The 22,522-nt window shown below is 38.1% G+C and overlaps 1 protein-coding gene across 4 annotated transcripts in view; it reads left to right on the top strand.

Moving 5' to 3' along the window:
- The window catches only part of SLC38A6 (solute carrier family 38 member 6), a 37,932-nt gene that overhangs the window by 11,513 nt on the left and 3,897 nt on the right, over positions 1 to 22,522 (top strand). For all 4 annotated transcript variants that reach the window (XR_009278527.1, XM_058847705.1, XM_058847720.1 and 1 more), the window contains 10 exons: positions 6,142 to 6,220; positions 10,659 to 10,741; positions 11,209 to 11,267; positions 15,443 to 15,508; positions 15,704 to 15,757; positions 17,269 to 17,348; positions 18,014 to 18,114; positions 20,142 to 20,266; positions 21,159 to 21,303; positions 21,423 to 21,517. Coding sequence is in view for 3 of the 4 variants with exons in the window: in XM_058847705.1 (XP_058703688.1) it covers positions 6,142 to 6,220; positions 10,659 to 10,741; positions 11,209 to 11,267; positions 15,443 to 15,508; positions 15,704 to 15,757; positions 17,269 to 17,348; positions 18,014 to 18,114; positions 20,142 to 20,266; positions 21,159 to 21,303; positions 21,423 to 21,517 (887 nt within the window). In the remaining variant the exon portion in view is untranslated. The remainder of the gene's footprint in view (positions 1 to 6,141; positions 6,221 to 10,658; positions 10,742 to 11,208; positions 11,268 to 15,442; positions 15,509 to 15,703; positions 15,758 to 17,268; positions 17,349 to 18,013; positions 18,115 to 20,141; positions 20,267 to 21,158; positions 21,304 to 21,422; positions 21,518 to 22,522) is intronic.

Below are 22,522 nucleotides of genomic sequence, written 5' to 3'. Positions count from 1 at the left end.
CTGCTGGCTCTTCATGCCATCCTTCCCACGAGCAGCTGGAGTTGGATGGATTCCCTGCTATTGTTTAATGGTGTTGTGCTTCTAGGAAGTGATGGATGAGGCACAGTGGGCCAAAGCCACGGCTGGGAATCACTCAGCCCTTCCCTCTCCCCTGCCAGGGTGGTTTTGTGAACTTCCTAGGTGCTTTCTGAAGCAGGGGAAGAAGGAGGACAGCAATTTCTCCTTCTATAATTGTCCTTTCTGTGGATGTGACTGAAAAGGAGGACGGTCCACAGCTGTGTAGCCGAGAGAAAATCTTTAGGACTCCTAAAGCACGTGTAATAAAGTTAGAGAAGGGCTGGTGGAAAAATGGAGACAAACACAATAAAATATTGCACAAGAGCAGCTCTCAGCCCGTTGCCAACACTAACAAATCCCAGCGCTGAGGTCTAGCAGGAAGCATGCGGAGTTTTCCAGCGTGCTTCCCAGGGCTGGGGCTGCCATCGGCTGAAGGTCACTGCTGGCTGAGATATGGCTGGGTCCAGAGGGCCTGGTGGCTGTGCTGCACACAAACATCAGTCCTGAGTGCTGAGAACAGGAGATTAATCATTTAAAATTTATTAGCAGTGGGATTAAGTGCTGCAGTAGAACCTGCAGTACCACCATGTAGCTTAGGTGGTCTCTGTGAGGATTTTTGCAATATATTTTTTTTTCAGTTTCTTCAGATAACCTGCCTTGGCTTGTACCCAGGTTGCCATTGCAGTCATTCTTTGGAACTAAACTTTCCTGACAGCTGTCTTAATTTTACAAATAATTATTTGTTTTCTCATATAAATACAGTTTAATTCAGTGTGATTTCTATAACTGGTGCTTTTTGATTTTTTGTTTCCATAGTCTGGAGATAATGTGTCCTCAAAGGTACACACTTTTCTCCTTTGTAGGAATCAGTAACGAGCTAAAAAGCTCGTTCAGTATCCCTGGAGCGATTTTTATCCTCAGCACTGCCAGAATGCTGCAGGCAGTGACTGGGAGCAACAGGATTTGTACCAATGGGTGACGCTGCTCTGTAGGTTTTATGGCCTGTTAATACAGTCAAGGTGACAGACAATACACAGAGACCCTGCTGTGAGTGTAAGACACCCTAAAGATGCATTTACAGTGGCGTGGTTTGTATTTTTCAAGCATCCCGGAATCAATGGAGAGGCGTAGCCGCTGTGTGAAGCAGATATTTTACAGAAGCAGCACCACCCTCTGCTGGCCTGGGCTGCCTTCCCGGGAGAGCCACCAGCAGCCCGACATCTCAGGAACCTCCAGCTTCTCCTGCTGGGTTCCACATCCCCTCCCCTTTGTTTTTCTGAGGTAAACAGTGAAATATTTAACTTACCTCCCCCCCATGTAAGTATATATATATATATATATATATTAATATATTTATATATATACAAATATATATATGTGTGTGCTTTCTGTGAGTGCCTAGAGGTGGTGTGCAGAGACTAAAAAATCCTCTTTTATTAAACTAATTGAGCATTTTTTAATTGCAAATTATTTTCCTTTGTGTTTTTCTTTATTTTTCCTCCCTCTTCCCAAGTTCATCCGTTCTGCAGTTTAGTTCTAAACGTGTTTGCAAAACTTGTTTCAAACTTAAATAAAGCAAATGTTTTTTCAGACTGAGGGGGCAGATGGGAATAACCTTTGTGTAATCAGCGAGAACAATACTCCAGAAACTTTGAAAATGAATGAATGGTGCAAATCACGGAGGAATAAAATAAAATGCAGCTTCTTACATGCTGAGACCTGCATCCTTAATACCTTAAGAAATTACTGTGGTTCCTTTAAGTATGGGAAATCTAAATCTGTTTTCAAACAAACACAAATGTTTGTTTTCACAGTGTGGTTTACTTTTGACCTGAAAGCCTAATTATCCTGACTGATTCAAAGTGAGGATTTCCAGTGCAGAGCTGCCTTAATTAAGGGCAGGTTTGTCAGCTCCTGTACTAATTTAACAATTGATGACCCATTTTCCTGTGTTTTCCTATTGCAGTGAACAGTTCTTGGGAAGTTTTATATTGTAAAGAATATTAAGCTTGCTTTAAGTAATAGGAAAAAAAAAAAAAAAAAGAAATACCAGCCTGCAGCTGTACTACAGAATGGAATATGTGATGAGCTATGTAGGAAACTTTTCTATTCTTTTAGGATAAATGCACACTTATACCTAATGAATTTTTACCAAAATAAATCTGTGTGTTCTGTGTACAATAAGAAGGACTTTTAATTTATTTTTAAGCTTACCATAGGTAAGTTCCAGACTAATTCAGGTAAAAGCTAAAGATAGAAGGAAAAGGAAGCAGGGGAGCAGAAATTCATCAGGGTGGGTCTCCACAGTAGGAAGACAAAGAAATTGACAACCTGTTTCAGTTCTTAGAATTTCTCCATATGAGCAAGGATTACGTCTTCTGTCACACACTCCATTCTACATCTGTATTTAAAACCAAATAAATTATCCCAACATTATTTTTTCAAGCTTCCACTAAGAGGAAATATTAAAACCAGTACCTGCCCTCTCTTCTCCTGTGGGAAGTTTTGAGGGGAGCTTGTTTCCATCTTTGCACAGTGCTTAAAAAGGCAAGACATCTTTATAGGGCTCTAATATGATCATCTACAGTGGTAGATGAGGAATAGCTAACCCAAAGAGTGAGTACCTTCAATGAAATTATTTGAAGGGATTTATCACCATAAATTTTATGTTTACTTATAAGTTTATTTTACATTCTCTGACATCCTTGCTGTGGACTTCAGCACTTGGTCTCTTTTTGGATAGGATAATAAGGAAAAGTTACACTTTTTTTCTGCTAACCAAACAGCCACCCGCATATTTTGAGTTTGGGCTACCTCAGAAGAGGTGTTTTGGGGACTATTTAAACAACCTTTTCTCAGATAGGGGCACATATGCTCAGTGTTAAGCAATATTGGTAGCACAGCACAGACATTCTGAATAATGTATGCATGCTGTGTGTATTTATAGAGAGGCACAGCTCATGCTGGCACTGCAGGCTGTAGTAATGGAAGTGTAAAGCAATTGTTCTATTTTATATTTTAATAAAACTTTTTGTTTTTTCTGTCAAAGAGCTTATACCAAGTTTTCAGATGATGGCAAAGTGATAGGTATTTTTAAGAGCAATATTTCTTACTACGTTCGACACAGTGTAAGTCTACAGAATAATAAGCAAATAATTAAGATTTCTGCTGAGTTCTGGTGTGTAAAGGCCTGTTGAGAAGTTCAGAACTGTTCTCCATCAAGTAGCTCTTCGTGTATACTGAAAATTACCTAAAACTAACATAATACATGCAAATTCAGAGCCTGAAAATTAGGAAGTGACCATGTGAAGCACGTACTTCTAGTTCAGCCCTTGTGGCATCCCCCTATTGCTGCAGCCTCAGGCTAGGCCATTGCACACAGATTGTTCTGTAGGAAACCTGTGTCCCTCTGCTGGAACAGGAGTCAGTATTTCAGAGTGGGGTAAATCAGATCACAAGGGTGTGCTTTTTGTTGTGTTCACTTGTGTCACAGCTCGCTCTCGTGGCTGTGTAATCTCTTCCTTCCGTTGCACATTAAGGCTGCCAAGGAGAGCTGAGGTTTGATTTGTGCAACACACCCTGACGTGGCTTGGGGGTGTCAGGGAAGTGAGGTACACATTGGTATTTGGAGCAAAGGGTATGTGACATTTTGTCTGTCACATTCCATGCTCTCGATTCCTCACATAGAGAAAGACTGTCACATTGTTCTAGTTTTCCTTGTTTTAGTTTCATCTTTAAAAAAACAAACAAACCAACCATGTTCTTTGCTCACTTTGTAGTGTGTTGCAGTTACTCTGTGGTTCGTGTCTTCACGCCAAGTAAAGCTACAAGGAGTTGTTTCTCCTGAGGAGAATTAATATTGTTTGCAAAAGAACTAAATGCAGAATTTAGCTTTTTAAACTGTATTAAGTATGGGCATCCCACTCAGATGCATGCACAATATTCCAGTCTTGTTTAAGCATATTTAAGCATGTTTTAAGATATAAATAAAATTATTTAATATTCATTATTCATTTTGTAGAACAAACAAGAGAATATAAAATATTCTAGTATGTGAGATTGTTTCCCATATGCCCAGAGAGAGGAAGAAAGATGCATACAAATGTTCAGCATGCACCAGTTTCTCGGCTCCCTCCTTAGGAGTGGAATTCAGTGAAATAGGACTCCTCAAAAACAAAGAGTGAGCAACAAAGGATAAGCGATCAAGTGATTAGCCAGAGGCTAATAGGAATGCAAGGGCAGAGTGACAGATTGCATATTGGAGGAAATCTGATCTGGAAATTAATTTGAAGGTTTCTGCAGTGGAGACTGCAAAAGAGCTAGTTTGAAATCTTTCTGAAGGACATAAATATATGAAAATTCTGACTTGTGTATAAAGTATCATACAGGAGACAAAGCTAGTGGTAAATAAAATAAATAAGGTTGAATTGCAATTTAGAAGAATTTTCCTTTCCCTTCTCCCCCACTTAGTTTTTTTTAAAAATTAGAATGAAATATGCAGCTGCCTGCAACTTAGCATGAAAAATTGGGTTAATTTACTTACAAATTCTAGTGACTTAGAAATACTCATGCTGTAATTTTCTCTGGTTGAACCCACATTCTGTTGTAGGAGAGTAAATCAGGACAGCAGATAAATACCTCAGCACACACAATCAACAGCTACATGTCACTAAAGATACATAAATATTTGAAAAAAAACAGAGGTTTTAATTATGAAGAAGTGAATATTATTATTTAGTGACTTACCAAATGGTTTTAATTTAACCTTGTGGTAGGTAGATGTCAGTTTATATTAATAAAATTCTCCTTCTTTATAGGGACCACCTTACCCTTTCTTCAAAATTTAACAGTAACTTCTGTAGTACAGCAGTGTCTGAGTCCAAGTGTCTTTTCTTTTAAGATTCAAAAAATTTGTTAAATAATAAAACCCACACTAACTTACTCAAATATCAGCTAATGAAAGTTTGCTGGTTTGCTGTTTCAAAATGTATGTTTTAATTTTAAAGCATGAATAAATAGACCATGGTAAAATTCTAAAGAATTACTGAATACAGAACAGTAAAATTTGAGTAAAACAGATGAGTTTTTTCAGGGATTGAATATAATTAAGCTTTTACTGACACATTACTAAAATTACTTGCTGCTGCAGGATGGAAATTAGTTTCACATAGGCTTTGATGCTCATTGAAGCTGTTTGTAAAGCCTGATTTTTTGAGTAATTCTCTGCTGGTTACATAAAAAAACACGAACAGTATGTGAAGGTATCAGACTAGTATAAATTGGGATTTAAAAACCCTCTCATGCATTCCTTTGATCACAGTCTTTAGTGAAGAAGAAAAGTGATGCTGTGAAGGAGGTTTTGGATTGCTTTCTGCTGAATAAAATTTAAAAAAAATTAATTCCAAGTCAACACTCCTGTAAGAGTAGCTAATAATTTCTCTTCTGCTTCACAGTTCCTGTATAGTTCTTCACTTGTAATTATTGTTGGGATCTTGGTGGTGATGGATTTATCATGAGAAGCAGGGATCTGTCACTGATAAACCTCTTAGCTCTGAGGACCAAACCTTGCAGTATATAAAAAAAACCCCTTAAAGTCATATACTTGTGTTTGAATTTCTGTCTTATATTTATTTAGTACAACAGCAATTGAACAACTATCAAAACAGAGTCTTTTAAAAACCCTACTGTATTGAGAGAAACAAATATTATTTACTGTCATCATGAATAATGTCTCATAAAGAGGAAGGAGGAGTGCTGCAGCCTTATAGTCTCTGGCCTGTAGGTCTATATTCCCAGGTAGAAGGGCAGGCCTGTATATTATATTATTTTGCCTTTTAGTCCTTTGGATTATGTTTTCCTTGTTTCAAGACTCACATTGTAAGAGTCTCTTTGGAGGCATTAGCTGACATCAGTGCAATACTTGCAGCTATTTTTAAAGGAAGTATATGAGAAAATAAATTCTGGTTCTGGTGCCGCGGTGTCTCACGCGGAGCTGAGATGTTCCAGGCGTAACCCCGCCGGTCCAGCCGTGCTGGCTGAGATGCTGCTGTTCCTCTGCTAAATCTGTCCTGTTTCTGTTTGCAGCCATGTCATCTTATCTGTTAATTGTGAAGTCTGAACTTCCTGGGGCTGTTGCGGGGCTTTTGAGCGGAGCCGAGAGTGGGTAAGGAAAAATGCTTGTGTGTTCTGTGTTCGTTGTGAAGAAAAAAGGGGCTCAGCACTGCTGAAAGAGATGGGTACTGACACTTCTCTGATCTCACATGTGCAAATAAATAGTCATTTACATGAGTTGTTGGAATATGAAATGTATTTGGCAAGTCTTTTGCAGCACACACACACTAAGCGTGATTCTTTCCTCATGGCAATTTCCCGTCCTACGACCTTAAAGTCAGTGGCAAAACTCCATCTACAGGAATCTCCTTTCTGTAATATTTTAAAAGGGGGAGCAGGAAGGTACTGGGAGGGAGAGGAGAAGAAACATTTCCACTGCTGTCATGTTTGCACTTCACATAATTCAAAATCACGGTACAAAAAATGGCAGGCATTTATGTTGAAATATTTTGTTGTCTTGCTCTAGTAATTGGACTTGTCTTGGGAAAAATGCCAGGTTTCCAGACTTGGTTTATAATTCCTAAAGTTGGCTCCCAGTAAAGAAGTTATTTTTTGCAGTTGAGTTGTAAAGCTGTTTGTAAGGAGTGTGTCCCTCACATTTCCATCGGAACTGTCACAAGAAATCTGAGGCAAACACTGCAGCTTCAGCACTGAAATATCTTGTTTGAGTTGTTCCAGTGTTGCTGTCATTCATAACAGTGTATCTTGGAGTGCATTACTGTTTTTCCAAACTGCTATTTTCAGATGTTTTGAGCTGAAAACTTGCTCTGGATTGAAATGTGGTGAAATTGTCTCAAGGCTGTGTGATGCTTGTATTATTCCTGGATGTGGTGGGTGAATTTTAAGTAGGAAATCAGTTTGTTAAAGGGTACTTTAGTTGATTTTCCATTTTATCACTTACAACTTCTGGATTTTATAATAAGTTTGAAAAGTTAATTGTGGCTGTAATCTTGCTTTCTGTCTTTCTGCCCTCCTGGCCTTCACAGTTTTAGTAGGGTTTTTTGTCAGTTTTCTCTTTTTTCCTAAACTATCACTTTTTATGTATATATGTTATTTTTACTCTGCTAATGCATCTCTTCCAGCTGTGGTAGTCACCAGCCTTTCCTTTGTGTGCTGTAACCTTCTCCTTCAAGCTCATACTTCAACCTCACTCTCCACACACAGTGGTGATGAGCTCCTGCTGTATCTGCTGCATGTGTTCCAATCTGTCCAGCCTCAAATTCAGCATCTAACATCTCTTACAACTGGTTTTAATTTTATGTCAGCTCTCTTTATGCAAAGTGACTTTTCTTTCAGCAAAGCTACACTTTGAAACAAACAGCTTAAGAAAACTCCTTGTAGGTAGAACCTGGAGGTACCCTGTGCTGCTCAAAGGGTTGTTCTGTCTGAAAAAGGCACTGTGAAAAGTTCTTCATTAAGGTGCCTGTGGGATAATGCTCCCAACAGCTTTGTCTGTCTGGGTCCTATCTCGGATCTGATGTGAGCTCTCAGACAGGTTAGAGTGTTGAATTGCTTATTACAAATCACCTGAGCTGTTGTAATCCTCAGTCATCTGTCAGCTCTGCCAACACCCACACTTCTTCCTTAGCTGAAATTACAGTTGGAGATGGGAATGAAGTTCAGCTTGGCATTTAGAAAGAGCTGAGATTAGGAATCCTAACCACAGCTCCAGTACTTAGGTGATTGGCAGCCTGGTCTCATCCAATTTCTGCCTCTGTAAATTTGAGTTCTTGCGTAATCAATGTTTATTTTACACAATTTCCCTCCTCTAGTATTTGTCCTAGCAAATTGTTCAAGTGCAGTGGTCAAGCAGTATTCCAGGAACATGCACATATGCATGCCTACATCTATATTTAATTTCTTTTGCCATATTAATGGCTGTGGTAGATCATAATCTTTTGTTTCTGTGTATTTTTTTTGCAGATATTAAGTGTACATTTTTACTAGCAGACATTTTAAATTGTAGGAAATTGTTCAACAAAAACAGGTAATCAAATACCAAGCCTAAGAAACAGCTTATTTATGCAAAGGGCATAAATATTGAATAGTTTGATTCAACTTTTTTACCTGGACCACTTGTTTCCAGATGGGATTGCACAACTGTTCTGTTTTTGTTAAGTCATTATGGCATCTGATACGCTTTCATTTGGTGCAGAATTTATCTTAACTGTAGTTAGGATGTATCAAAAGTGTCAGTTAAACTATCTGTGAAAGTATTTTATATGCATAAACCCTCCTGAGCTGTACATTTGGGAAAGCCATTTAAAGAACGTTCTGTGCATTAAATTATTTTTATAGATAGAGGTTAGCAGGTGTGCGTGTGTTTGAAAGGCTCAGAGCCAGTCTAACACATCCTCATGCCTTTTTAAAAAACAAAACCATACAATATGAACACTTATTAATATTGAGTGAAGATGTTTTTGTCTGCATAACAAGAATTCCACATAGTTTTGATGACATGAACATAGTTTCAAATGAGGATTGTGTTAAAAAGTTGTAATTTGTGAGCCCTCTGTTAACATTTAATGACCCTGTCAGAGGATGTGATTGATGCAATTAAGTTGTCTTGCTTGTGTGTTGTATAATTGATATGAACTGAGAGTAAGATCCTAATTTAGAACATATGAATATCTTGTTCTGTTGAATTCAGGAATGAAATTAAAGCAATTTATAAATGTCTGCTTTTAGTTAAAAAAATGGGGGAGGGAGTAGAAACATCTGCATGCCAAAGCTTTTTCAGCAGAGTCAAGGATTTATGTTCTGTATTTCATATTTTGAATGCTTTTATCATAGAGGATTAAATTTACAGATCAGATTGATTTTAAAGGCACTATCAAAACATTTATTCTGCCTTTGGAAAATAAGTATATTTTTACAGCAGTACTTTGAGAGAAAATGGACACATTTTCCAATAACCAGTCCACTATGCAATTTGAGGTTTTTTTAAGTATAAAAATTGATATTCCAAAATGAAGCAATGTACAAAATTACTTTTTCTCCTTCATTTCCTCATTGCTGTTTTCCTCTCTGTTCCTCCCATCACCCAGAAACATTTCTTCATTTACCATAAAGTAACCAAAATAATTTTCTGTCTGTTCTGCTGAGCTTGTGAACCTTGGTGGCAGCTGTGGGTTTGCTGCATGTTTAGGATCAGGAGATTTAAACAGGGGTTCCACATCTACACATCATGCATGATCCTTATGTTCTCTGCCATGATGCTGTTCCTCCTAATCTGAGCATCCACCAGACTGGAAAGAAAGGAAAAGTTTAAAAATATATGAATGCTAAATAATAACAATGTGAAGAATAAATGCTACAGCAAGAAGCCAATCTTGGCAAAGTTGCTTCTTCACTCTAGCAGTAGCAGACATAACTAATAATGTACTTTTTGAAGAATGATGTATTTTGACTTGTTTTTAATATAGACATTGTCACCTAATGGTTGCTTTGGGTTTGATACAGTGAAGATGCCCTTAACCTTGAAATTTCTCTGTTTACTTACATTACGTTTTCTTTTCAAACAAGTGATACAAATGGCTGTCAATGATGTATAGCAGTAGTTAATATACCTATATGATAATTCTTCTTTAACACAGGTGTTATGGTACTTCCCTCATGATAACTTGAGGTGCTGCCTGTTTATTAGGTGCTAACCATATCCTGGACTAAATAAACTGGAAGGTCAAAAGTCAAGGTGTTTATAGGTGGTAAAGTTGGAGGCTGATGTGCAAGATGTTTATCAGTACAGGATATGGTTATTGCCAAGTCAGGGCAGCCACCCTCAAGATGTTTCTGTTACTTAACAACTTATCCATCTGTGCTTTCCTCACTTCAGAGATGGGATTTTGATGCTTCAAATAGATTTTAAATGTGTGAGGACTTCATGTGCCTCTGCAGTGCTTTTTTAATGTGTGTGGTTTTATGTATAAACATTCTACCAGATTTCATCAGCACAATTTTTATCCCTTCTGTCCTTTACGTCTTTCATGGATGTATGCAAGGAAGGGAAGCTCAGCAGTGAGTGGGAATTGATGTTGCTGTTTCTTCAGGTGTGTAAATATTCAGCTCGTTGTAATCCAGTTTTAGATACACACTGTGCTATGTAAGTACTTCTGCTGGAAATCTGTAGAGTATGAAATACCCTTCCCTCTGACCACTGCTGTGAATCAAGGCAGGGATTTGCATGTTGTGCTGATGAGAAATATTAATTGGCACACATCAGGCCCCTGACCTATGCAGACACTTGCCTGTGGAACAGTGCTTGCAATGCTGGTTTCTTACAGAATGATGCTCTCCTCTATCATTATCTGGGAGTGCTGTTTTATATCAGTGTAGAAACTACGAGTACAAATTCTTGTAAATAGCATGTGAGACAGGAAATTATTTTCTTCTTGTCCTAGTGGTTGCTTTGTCTAAGATCACAGTTCTAAATTAAACATATTTTTAGGACTCCTGAGCTTTGTGTCAGTCTTAAATCAAATTTCCAACAGGTCTTGGTACCTCGATGGGAGACTGCTGCTGCTGCTTACTTCAGTCTGCATTGTTTTTCCTCTTGCCCTTCTTCCTAAAATTGGTGAGTAATTAAAGGAGAGAAGCGAATATTATTCTACTTTAGTAGCAATTACAGCTGAAGACTTTAAAACCTTAATGGGTTATTTATTTATTTAAACTGGCGGGGGGCTGCTGGTGGTGGTGATTACTTAAGTTGTAGTGTGTTCTGCCTTCCAGCCCTGCCTAGTTAACCTATTACTTGGGTTGCAGTAGTATTTTGTCTGCAATACTAAAATAAAATCTTTACAGCAGAACATTAAAGAGCTGCATTTACTTACAGCATGCCATTAGTGGTAAGCCAGTTCTAATTCTGCCCTACAAAACTACATAAATGATCTGTGACAGGCAGTTGGAATGTTGTTATTCTGAGTCCTAAGCCCCAGATACCAAGCACTGTAATAGAAAACATGCCTAAAATGTAAAGCTTTAGCTGTACATTAGGATCACTTTCCTTATAAATTCTCTTTTATTTTTACTGTTATTTTACAGGCTTTCTTGGCTACACAAGTAGTTTATCATTTTTCTTTACGGTGTACTTTACTCTTGTGGTAAGTTAAAAATCTCTGCACAGTTTACCTTTTTTTTTTCCTTATTGTTTGAATGTTTTCATAGGCCTGTTTTGAAATTAATTGTCTTCCCCTCCCCCTCAATTTTTTATGTGAAATTTAGAATTTTCTTCAAGTTCAGTATGTGCTTGCTTGGACACATTGCATTTGTTTTGCTGAGGCTGGGAAATGTGTATGAACTTCCAAGCATGTGAAAAGAGTTAAAATAATTATATTTTGGGCTGGTAAATATAACAATTCTTTTTTTTTTTTTTGCTGATGGTGCAGCAAAGGGAGCTGGCACATATATTTGTGTTTCCCTACTAGCAAAGGAATGGAATTCTGTTTTCTTAACTTCTAACTATTACTTGCTGCAACTAGTGCAGCAGAAAATTTAATATACTCCAAAATAAATTAAATTTACATGTATAATGGAGTGACAGAGTTCAGAAAAAGGCAAAGAAAACTAGAACTTCATTAAGGCAGTTTACAAGATTCATTAATACGTCAATGACCTTATTCTCCTTTCCAGCTGAAAGGAAAAGTTCTTTTCTCTGAGCCATATGGGGGTTTTTGACCCTGATGTTCACCCTCTCAAGGCCCCTGTGAGGTAGATGTTTCCAAATATCAAAAGTGAGACCTGCTAGGCAGATCTAAGAGAGAAAATTTGCCTTTAAGTTGCACTTTTTTTCTTTTTTACAGGGAAAAAGTGTATTAATACATATGTGTAATATGTGCTACAGCTGAGCTACTCTCACTCTGTCATCTATTTGAATCTTATTTGTGAGCCTGGCAAAAATGTTCCCCCTCTGCCCTGTCATTCTGGCTTGCATTGACTTGCATTTAATACCTGTTTTACAAAGGGATAAACAGAGTTGAAGGCAAGTTGAACAAACATGCCATCCAGGAGACCAAGGCAATCCATTAGGAACTAAACCATGTGATAAAACCAAACTTCAAAGCTGTCAAAACATCTCCCTAGGGTATCCCTGGAGAGCTGCAGTGTTTGTAGGACCTTGGGAAGTATTCTTCTTAAGCTGAACACTGAGAAGCAGCCACAGCTTCTCCAGAGTTAATGGAAATTCATTTGTAATATTTATAAATTACCTTAACTTTTGACCTCTCTCCTAAAATTTATCTTTAAAAGAAAAAAAAATTGGAAAAAAAAAAAAGGTAAGGAAAAGCACTAGTTATAGTGCAGACATAGGCCTTTGGCTGAAGCAAGTTGCAAGGCTTTTAAAACCTGTTCAGCTCCTGGATTTCAAAGGGAATGTGTATGGATCTCTGAGGAAAGCTGCTGTAATGGGTGGATGCATTTGAAAACAACTTCAGTCTCTGAAAAAGCAAATGTGTAAGCAAGAGTTGTGTGCAGCCATGCCAAGTTGGGATGAGTTAAACTAGATTTTAGTTTGTGATTCTCTATCAAAAAAGTGGGTAGAAAGTGCTAATGAAGGAGTACAGACTGCTGGATTTTTTATCAAATGGTTAAGTTTGAGTGCTTACTCTTTCTTGTTAAATGGCAAAGCAGCAGCCACAGTAAATCTAACTCAGGTCAAAATTTTTAAAAGCCATTATGGATATTTCCAGAAAACCAATACTCTTGACAGAATATTCCCTTTGACTTGTTCAGGCCCTGAAAGTCAAAGGCATTAAATGTGGTTTAGTTTTCATATCTAATTGCTTTGAAGTGGGTGATATGTGCTGTTGAAATGGTGTTTTAGTTTGCACACTGTTAATTTCTGTGTGGCAGATATGTTTTAATTTGTTCCAGAAGAGAACTGTGTTAGTCATATGGAAGTGATATAATTATATTTTGCATATACAGTAATTCTGTGCCTTTTCAAGTGCACACCATCTGTTCAGCTTTTTGCCAGCAAGCCACAATTTTACTGCAGCCTGCAGAAAAGAGACGTCTTGGTCAGTCTGGTCAGGGAGTGCACTGAGCAAAGGGCTGGAGACTTCTTTGTTCTGGGTCTCAAATGTCCTCTCTGTGCCTCAGTAGCTCTTTCTTTAAAGCCAAAAAACTGGTTCTAGGCTTTATGTGCAAAAATACTGCAAACACTGAGATGAGCTGATCTAGGAGAAAAACAAGTGTGTGTAACTATTAATTCAAAGCCAGATTCTCTGAGGTCCTGAGCACTTTTGTTGCTCAGTTGTTGAATACTTCCCTGACTTGAATACTCAGGGAAAAGAAATTTTTTTATTATTAACTCCTCTCTTGCTCTATTAAATATTGGTGAAGCGTAAAGACAGGCTTGTATTTTTTCTGTGTGTGTGGAGACAGCATTATTGGTAGCTTGTTCAGCAGAGGTGTTAATGATTGCTGATGGTGTTTATCTAAATCTCTTGTTTATGTTCCCAGAACAAAACATGTTGCAGATTGGGAACCTGCCATATGCAATGAATGATGTTTTGCACAGACAGCTCCTTTGCCAATACTGCTGGAATAAAGGCATTCTTCTTTTCCCTCTGCAGGATAGCAAAAATCACTGAGAACACTTTATCTTTACCAGTGTTTTTGGTGTGGGCTTAAAATACCCTTTCTCCACTAGAATCTCTCTTGATTTTTAAGTTCTTTTCACTTAAAACCAAACATTTGTTACACTCAAAAGAACGTTTAAATTAAATAGGCTTAAAGTTCTAGAGGAGGGTTGTGGTGCCTGTACAACTGCTCAGCTCACTGGGCTGTGCTGCCAGCTTAAAAATCCTTTCCTGTTGGGGAAACTCATTAGATTTCAACCCAAATACATTTGAATAATTAAACAGGTGGGAAAATATAAATACAGATGTTTTAAATGCACCTAGTACATTTTATTTTGTCTTCTTTTATTTCCACTTCAGTCTGTTCTTAATCTGTCTTAAATTTATTTTAGAAAAATGTTCTCCAGCCTTTTAGGTTTGGCTTGTCTGCTCCTCCCTCTGCAATGTTTATATATATCTTTGCTCTTTAGCTTGCAGGAAAACTTCCCCTCACCACTGCCAGGCACATTTTACTTTCCCCAACCTTGCCCTCCAGCTCCATGTCCCTTTGCAGTGCCTATTCCAGCTTTAGACTGGAGTGGGGGTGTTCCCACAAAGCTGACTGCTTTGGAGCCTTCAAAGCCTTCCTCTGTCTGGGTGCCTTTAAATACAACCCAGGCCCAAATAATATTTTAGTGTTTGGTGTTTGCAGGCTGCTGTTGAGCAGGCTCCCACCTAGTTCCATACCTAGAGTGAGCTGCTCTTGTGCAGTTTAAAATGTGTTACTGCCACGGTGCACTCAGCCTGCCCTGTACCCACAGTTTTCTTTCCCCACATTTTGGCCAGAGGTAATATTTGTTTGTCTCTCCTGGCACTGGTGACAAGAGGGAGTATCTAATCCTCTGGGAAACACCACTTGGCAGCATGCAAAGCACAGTTCTCTGAGCCAGGAGAAGAGCTCCCTTGCATGTTATTCTTCTCGTGAATCTGAGTCTTTAATTAAGTTTTTAATTATTTGCTCTAGGCTTCAAAAGAATTATAACCTCTAAAGCCAGGAAACTACAATAGGAAATTAATTAGGGTGAGGAGAGAAATGCAACTATCATTTTAAACTGGGCTCCTGAAAAAGGAGGTAACATTTCTTAGTTTAATTTCCCTTTGATTTTCAGCCCTGTTACTTGGCAGTCCCTAAACCAGCAGGGTGTAGCTGAAGGCCCAATGACATTCTGGGACAATAATTGCATTTATTGTTTTTCCTTTGCTTTCTAGTCCAAACCATATGTTTCTGCCTTTTAAGATTAGCCCTAGGCTCTGCTCTATCTCTGTTGAGGGTTTGTGCGCTCCGGGCGCGAGCCTGGGATCGCTAACGCAGCAGCAATTCCGGCCGGGAGGCCCTTGGTGTGGAGCCCAGGGAGAGTGGCTGGGGAGTGCTGGTTGTATTTCAGCTCATGTCAGAGCCCATTGCAGTGCCCCACCTCCAGATCCCTGGGCCATAAGGCTGCCAGCTGTGCAGGGTGAGCAGCTGGGTGGAATGGCACTGACAGGCTTTTCTGTCCAGTCTCCTTCTGGTGGCCTGTCTGCCAGGCAGGCCTGGTAATTTACTGGGGGTGCAGCTCCCTGCTGTGTGTTCCAACAGGCTGATACTTCAGCTATGTGTATCTAAATTGAAAACTGATTTTTAGGATATCATTCATACATGAAATACGCTGTCTCTGCAGGTTATGATTAAAAAATGGTCGATCCCTTGTCCTCTACCTCTGAGTAGTGCCGTAGAAACTTTACAGGTAAAGTGCATGCTGGTTTGAAGTTCTAATTTTACTAGTAAACTGTAATGCTTTTTTTACATTAACACTTTCAGAATGGCTTGCAATTTAAATTCCTTCTTTTATTAATCATCACAATCTGAAAAGTTTCATGTCTGTGGTTTGGGCTTATTCTTTCATTATGCCTTTTTTCTTTTTTTCATTTATGTTTTGCAGGTTTCCAATTCTACTGGGGATTGTAAAGCAAAGCTCTTTCATCTTTCAAAAGAGGTAATCTCTATTAACAATACACAAACTTAAAGGGGGGTGGTGGTTTTTAAAAAATTGGGGTTTAAACCTTACCTAGGGTAAGCTGTCCTTGTGTAAAACTCGTTATGGGCTGCTGAAATATTTTCTGGACCTGCTGCCAAGTGTTATCCAGTCTCACTTTTTTTTTTTTTTTTTGTATGAGAGCTGACTGTCCAAATTAGCATTTATGAAAATATTTTGGAAATATGACCAAAGAAGAAAGTATAACAGATGGAGCAGTGGTCAGCCTCATCATGCAATCAGATCAAGCCAACTTAATGTGCCCTCAGCTGGAAGTTGGTGCTACTTGGCTGTGTGCTCTTAGTTCCTGGCAGGGTAGAGCACTGACACTGCCTGGACCTAACCTTAGTTTTCCCTTACCTGAAGTGGGTTCTTCAGGCCTGATGCAATCTTGTGCATCTCTTGGGTGCCAGCTCTGGTATTTGTTAGTTAATGTGATGTTTAAGTCAAGTAACCACCCATTAAAACTTGCAGAAGAGGAGATGCCATGTAGAACCCTGGTCTCTGTGGGGTGAAGAGGAAAGGAAAAAGGTTAATCTGGGATAGCCCTGTGGTGAGATTTAGGACGGATGTGGCAGCATTTGTCTGAAAAAAACAAAAGTCCATCCTACTTCCCTCAAGAAAAAGGGAAAAAAAAAAAAGGCTTGGGCAATGCAAACATCAGACAAATGTTACCTGTAGATCAAAGAAAAAATGGTGCTTTGACCAGAAATGTCAACTGTGAGATTCTGGCCTTTTGTGCTTTGGAGAATCTTGGGACTCATCTCTGCTTCTTTTTTTAATATTAGCTTTATCAATAAAAAGTGGCATATCTTTACCAGTACAGGCCTGCTTATTTCAGCACAAAAGTGTTTGTAGTAGTTCAGCTTATTCTACTTGGCAATTACAGTAAGCTGTACTAGATGACTCATCTCTTTTATTACAGATTTTTAGAATAATACACCACTAATTGTGTGGCTGCATCTTTAATTACATAACTGTCTTAAAATTTAAGATGCCAAAGCATGTTATATTTTCTGTTTTATCCAAATTTTTCTGAAGGAGTAATGCAATAGTGAGGTCAGGGTGAAGGAATCAGTAATTTGACAGGTAGCCATGGATATTAGAATTTGGAAAACTTAGAGAATTTCACAAATGATGCATTGGCTCTGGGACACATCCTGCTCTTTCTACATAAGTACTTGGCTTCAGTGTAGTCAAAAAAGAATCTTCCAGTTTTTGGCTTATAGGCAGCATGACTTCTTCTGATGATGAAACTGAGCTATGTCCACTTGAACTTACATGACTTGAAAAGGTTGGATTTTTGTGAACTGATTCAGAGACACAGTTTCTGCCTTGTGAAGATTTATCTCGAAGTATTCATCTGGAAATATTTCCACTGACTTCCAACACTTGAACTGAATTCTGAGTTCATACAGATATTTTTCCAACCAGTAATAACAGCAAGCAACTTACAAGATGTTTTCTTTCAGAGTGCTTATGCAATACCAACTATGGCCTTCTCTTTCCTGTGCCATACCTCAGTCTTGCCAATCTATTGTGAGCTCCAAAGGTAATGTATGAACACATGCAATATTGAAATATAATTATAACCATTCTTTGCAATACTTTCCCCAAATTTATCCTGAGTAATTTATCCTGCCATCAAACACTGCAGAATGAGGAGCTTTCATGGTTTTGGGAAATGTAGTTTTAGTCTGTACTGGCTTTTTCTCTCTTAGAGGGGAGAAAAGTAGCAAGTGTGGTTCCATCATCAATGTCAGGATATTGTCCTGCCCTGGACAATCAGGGGAAAAAAAAAAGGTCATTTGCTAAGGTACTTTAGTAGTCAGTTTTTATTGCTGTAACTGAATCTGCATTTGGCCATACCTGATCCAGTGAGGGTTTTTGACAGATTCTGTTCCTGGCTCTGAATAGGTATCATCCTGTGTAAATCCCAATTTTCTCTTAAAAGAAACACTGGGATGTCTGAATTCCATACAAATGGTGTCAGTGTTAAATTGTCTGCTTGAAAAGTGTCCTTTTAATTACCAGATTAAAAATACTTTTACACCCCCTAAATATCAGTGAGAGCACAGACCTCAGTGAATGCTCAGTGGCCTTATATTAGGCCAGTACTTCCTGATGATAGGCAAGGTACTATATAGATAGTGCTGTGTTTAATCATCCTCAGTACAGATAAAACAACACTGATTTCCTTTTCTTTTTCCATTTTAGTCCATCCAAAAGGAGAATGCAGAGTGTAACTGTCACAGGAATTGGTCTGAGTTTCCTAATTTACTTCATGTCTGCTCTCTTTGGGTACCTGACATTTTATGGTAAGAGTATTCTTCAAATATTCCTTAGAACAAAGGTTAATGATAAATGGTAAATGTCTTCTGCTTGGGATGCTTCAGGCATTAGTACACTTGAACCCTCAGATTTTAAAATATCAAAAGGATAGGCTTTGAACTGGGTTTTCCAGCACATGCAGTTCCTGAGCCAGAAATGTGTCTGTTTGATACATGAACTGAAGCAAGAAGTGCACATTCCTTAGAAATGTTGATAGTTGATGAAGTAGCTGTACCTTTTTGTTACCAGTCAGAAGAGTGGGTGGGGTATCACACTTGGCCTGCCAAATTCTACAGGCATTTTCATTTGCCATAGAGTTTAGGTGACAGTGTGCTGCAGTACCAATTTCATTACTCTACATTTGCACTTGTAAATACTTCTGGGTACAGATTTTTAGTAGAGTTTAAACATAGATGACTTCTACTGTCTGGCATTCTTGTACTTCCCAAGTGCACAGAAAGATTTCAGACCCCTTATCTACACAGTGGGCTTTTTTAAAGGTCCATCACAGCCCTGGCAGAGGTAGGTGAGTGTCTGTTTCATACAGCAATGATAACACAACTGGTTTATTGAATTTCCTCTACTTGCTGATTCTGTTGTAGTTTCATACCAGTGCTGTCACATAAATGCATTGCAGTCATCCATGAGGATCCTTCTGATATCTTCTGAAAACTCATTATTATGAGATGATCACATGCTAATCTTCATTGATTGGAATGAATAAAAATTCTTACAGGAGACTGAAAGGCAGTAAGATGAAAGTTCTGATTAGGATTTTCTCTCCTTTCAAGTGTTTTATAATTCTTGATTGTGAGGATGAGATGGTGGCTGACAAAACACCATGAATATTGGCTTTCAGCATCTAATAGTTCCAGATTTTTAGGGACTTTTGCACCTTTTACCCCCAAGTGTAAGCATGTCTGAAAATATTCCATAGATATCCAGAAACCTTAGGAAAATTGTATGGGGGGGGGGAGGTGGTCTCACAGGCCCTAATAGTCTACTGGCCACTATTGCTGTCTCCTGACTGTCTCCATGAGTTTGTTGGAGAATATAAATTTAAGTGCAGCTCAGAGAGGCTCAGTAGGCAGTGCAGGGTAATCATCTGTCCAGATGAAATCTTAATAAGAAGGGGGAGGGAAAAAAAGAGGAAAGAAAAATAGTCCTGGAAGCCATCCCAGTTCCTGTTACCTTTACTGCCGTGATTTCTTTGGGACCAGACCCTGTCTTGACTGTGGCCTTTCAGTCAGTTTCACTGGGAATGCTTTTGGTTTTCTGCTGGCTTGATTTCTTTTAGTAACTCTAAGACTCAAGAGCCTGAAATGCTGGAATCAAGAGTGGGTGTCTCTGTAAGAGAATTGTTTTGTTTGGTTGGTTTGGTTTTTTCCCCTTGGAAGCTGCTTCTCCTTTTCACTTTTTGGTTGTCTTGTTTAATTAACTTACTTCTTTAAACAGAGAAAGTCTGTTCCCTGTTCCTAAAACACTAGTCTGAGAAAATGTAAAACATTTTATTTTAAATTGGAAACAAAAGAAGAGTTTCCTCTTTGAAATGAGGCATGTTTCATCTCTCTGTGGTTCAGATGGTTTCTTCTGTTTTCTGTGAATTTGAAACTTCACAGGATGACCAGACTTTGAAAATTTCAGTCCATTCTGAAGTCCAGAAAAGCAGAGTTAAGATTAAAAAAAAAATAAATAAAAAAAAATCAGGGTAGCAGACCACTCTCAGTGCTCTGAGTTTTGCTGTTAAATTTCCTCTTTTCTTTTATTTATGATGTTTCCTTCAGGTTTGTGTCTTTTCTTTAGGCATCTTTTGCTTCAACAGAGGCTCTGCCTGGTCTTGCCTCCTGAAGTTTCTCATTTCCCTGAAGATTTTGCATCCTAGTGTATCAGTAATGCCAGAGTGTATCTGTGTCCCCCAAGCAGATGGATCCATTTGAATCTCACCTTAATATTCCTTGCTAATTACCTTTGCTTTCCAGTGATTAAGAAAGCAATTAATTTGTCTTGTTTTCAGACAGAGTGGACTCTGAGCTGCTGCAAGGTTACTCCAGGTACCTGCCCCATGATACCATCATCATGACTGTGAGAGCAGCCATTCTGTTTGCTGTGCTCCTGACAGTGCCTCTAATCCATTTCCCAGTGAGTATTCCTGAAGCTCTGGAGCTGGCAGTGAGCACTGGTCACTAATGTTTTGCAGACTGCAATTCTTGAGTCACATCTAGTTTTGTGTATCTTATTCACTTGTCAAGTGATTGATCAAAGACCACATATTTGCATATGTTCCATGAAAGCTCCAAAATAACAACTAACCACTAAGCTAATTTGCGCTCTTGAGACAGATTTCAGATTAAAACTAGCCCACAGCATTGTTTTTAATTTAGAGAATTCAGAACTTCCAAAGTTTATTTAGTTTGATTTTTTTTTTCTCTTAAATTGAGTTTTGCTGACTTGGTTTTTCCTTTCTACATGCACGCACCCACACACAAACACACTTATACTTGAAACTCAATTTAGTTGTAAATTAAAAACACATACAGACCTATTTCACAAAAAAAAAAAACCCAAAACCCTAGTTTAGTTTATCAATACTGTGGTAGAATTGAAATTCATTCATTTAGGACCAAAAATTGTGCAGGCAAAACTCTGTGTATGGAAGCACTGTATAGATTATGTATCTGTTAGCAACATGCTGACATTTGCTACCAGGCATTTTCAAAGAAACAAAGCACTATCCCCCAGGCCTTCTTTTGTCTCTCCAAAAAAGGAAAGGACCAGTAATTTCTTAAGACTAATGGCCACGTGATAAATCTTGCTTTAATTAAAGCAATAAATTACTTAATAAATTACATTCTACACTACAGAAAGACAAAGCATTAAACTATTACTAAGCTTCTGGCATTTTGATTTTTAAAAGGTTCTTTCACATCTGGAATGATGTAATTCTTAAGGTTATGAAATTGAGATAAGATCAAAAAATATGTGTGTGTCTGTATGTATTTACCCACACAATGTTTGTCTTTGTATTGTGCAGGCAAGGAAAGCTGTGTTGATGGTATTTTTCTCTCATATTCCTGGGTCATGGATTTGCCATATCCTTGTCACCTTAACACTGAATGCAGTTGTTGTTCTGTTTGCAATGTACGTGCCAGACATTAAAAATGTGTTTGGAGTGGTTGGTAAGTTCTTGTGGTGGTTGGTTTTCTTGGTTTTTATTTTAACTTCAAGAAATTCATATATGATTCTGCAATGTACTTCAGTATTCTCTAAACAAAATCTTACTTTCTGGCTTTTAAAGGTTCAACCACATCAACATGTCTGCTTTTTGTATATCCTGGACTATTTTATCTTAAACTTAACAGAGAGGACTTTATATCACCACAGAAACTTGGGGTATGTTTTCTATTTTTTCATTTGCACTAATAATATTTAAACAGGCTCATTTTGAATGCATTTTAATACACAGTGGAGCACACAATGAGAGGGGCAGAGCTCTTGTTTTCATTGCAGCTCACAAAATCTGTGAGCATTTTCTTTCATCCTTCCTGGTAGCTCTGGTCTTTTTGAAACTCCTTCTTCACCAGAGGTTTTTGGCAGGCAGTGTGTCCAAGTACTGGACCATTGATCTGAGTATGTGCTTTTCTCTATAGTTTTCAGATGTTGACTTTTAATCCAGTTTCTACTCAGTTTTTACCTGTTTTGTGCTTGTTTTCTATAAAAGACTTTGTAAAAAACTTTTTTTTTTTTTCCTTTTTTTTTTTATTCTCTTCCTTTTTGCAATTTTTTTTCTCCTCTTTGTGATTTCTCTTTTGTTGTAGTAGGTTAAGATCTGGATTGGAGTTTGTGCAGGAGCCTGCTTTTTGCACTGCAACTTAATGTCTTCATTTTAACCATTGCTCAGTGGAGCAGCTTCATGGCAGTGGCCAAAATGCTGACAAGCTGTTTATACATTTTCTTTTTGCCATTCTTATGATTCATGGGGCTGCTCTTGTATTGACAAAACAGGGAATCTGAAAGAAAATCTAATAATAATGGCCTCTGACTGTCTAAAGTCATGACTGGTTCCAGCAGATTTGGGGACTTGTTATAAATCAGCAAGCTGCAGTTTCTTGAACTACAGTTTTGTTATCATCTGACTATTCAAAAATGTAAGAAATCCATTGTAATTTTAATTGTATTTTGAGTAAAATATGAATCAGTTTCTCAATTTGTTTAGAGTTGTAAAGGGCAAATTATTTTTTGTGCAGATGAATAGTGTGAGCAGGGAAACCAGACTGCTCCAGGAGCTCCCAGTGAAACTCCCAGGCTTGGTTTAGTTTCCCACTAAGCAGATACTTTGTGTTTGAAGACTGAGTAATTTGAAACATTTCAGATAATTTTAAGATACTATTTATACCT

This window comes from Poecile atricapillus, chromosome 1, assembly GCF_030490865.1.
Source record: "Poecile atricapillus isolate bPoeAtr1 chromosome 1, bPoeAtr1.hap1, whole genome shotgun sequence".
Lineage (NCBI taxonomy): Eukaryota > Metazoa > Chordata > Aves > Passeriformes > Paridae > Poecile > Poecile atricapillus.
This window is presented reverse-complemented; position numbering and strand designations above follow the sequence as displayed.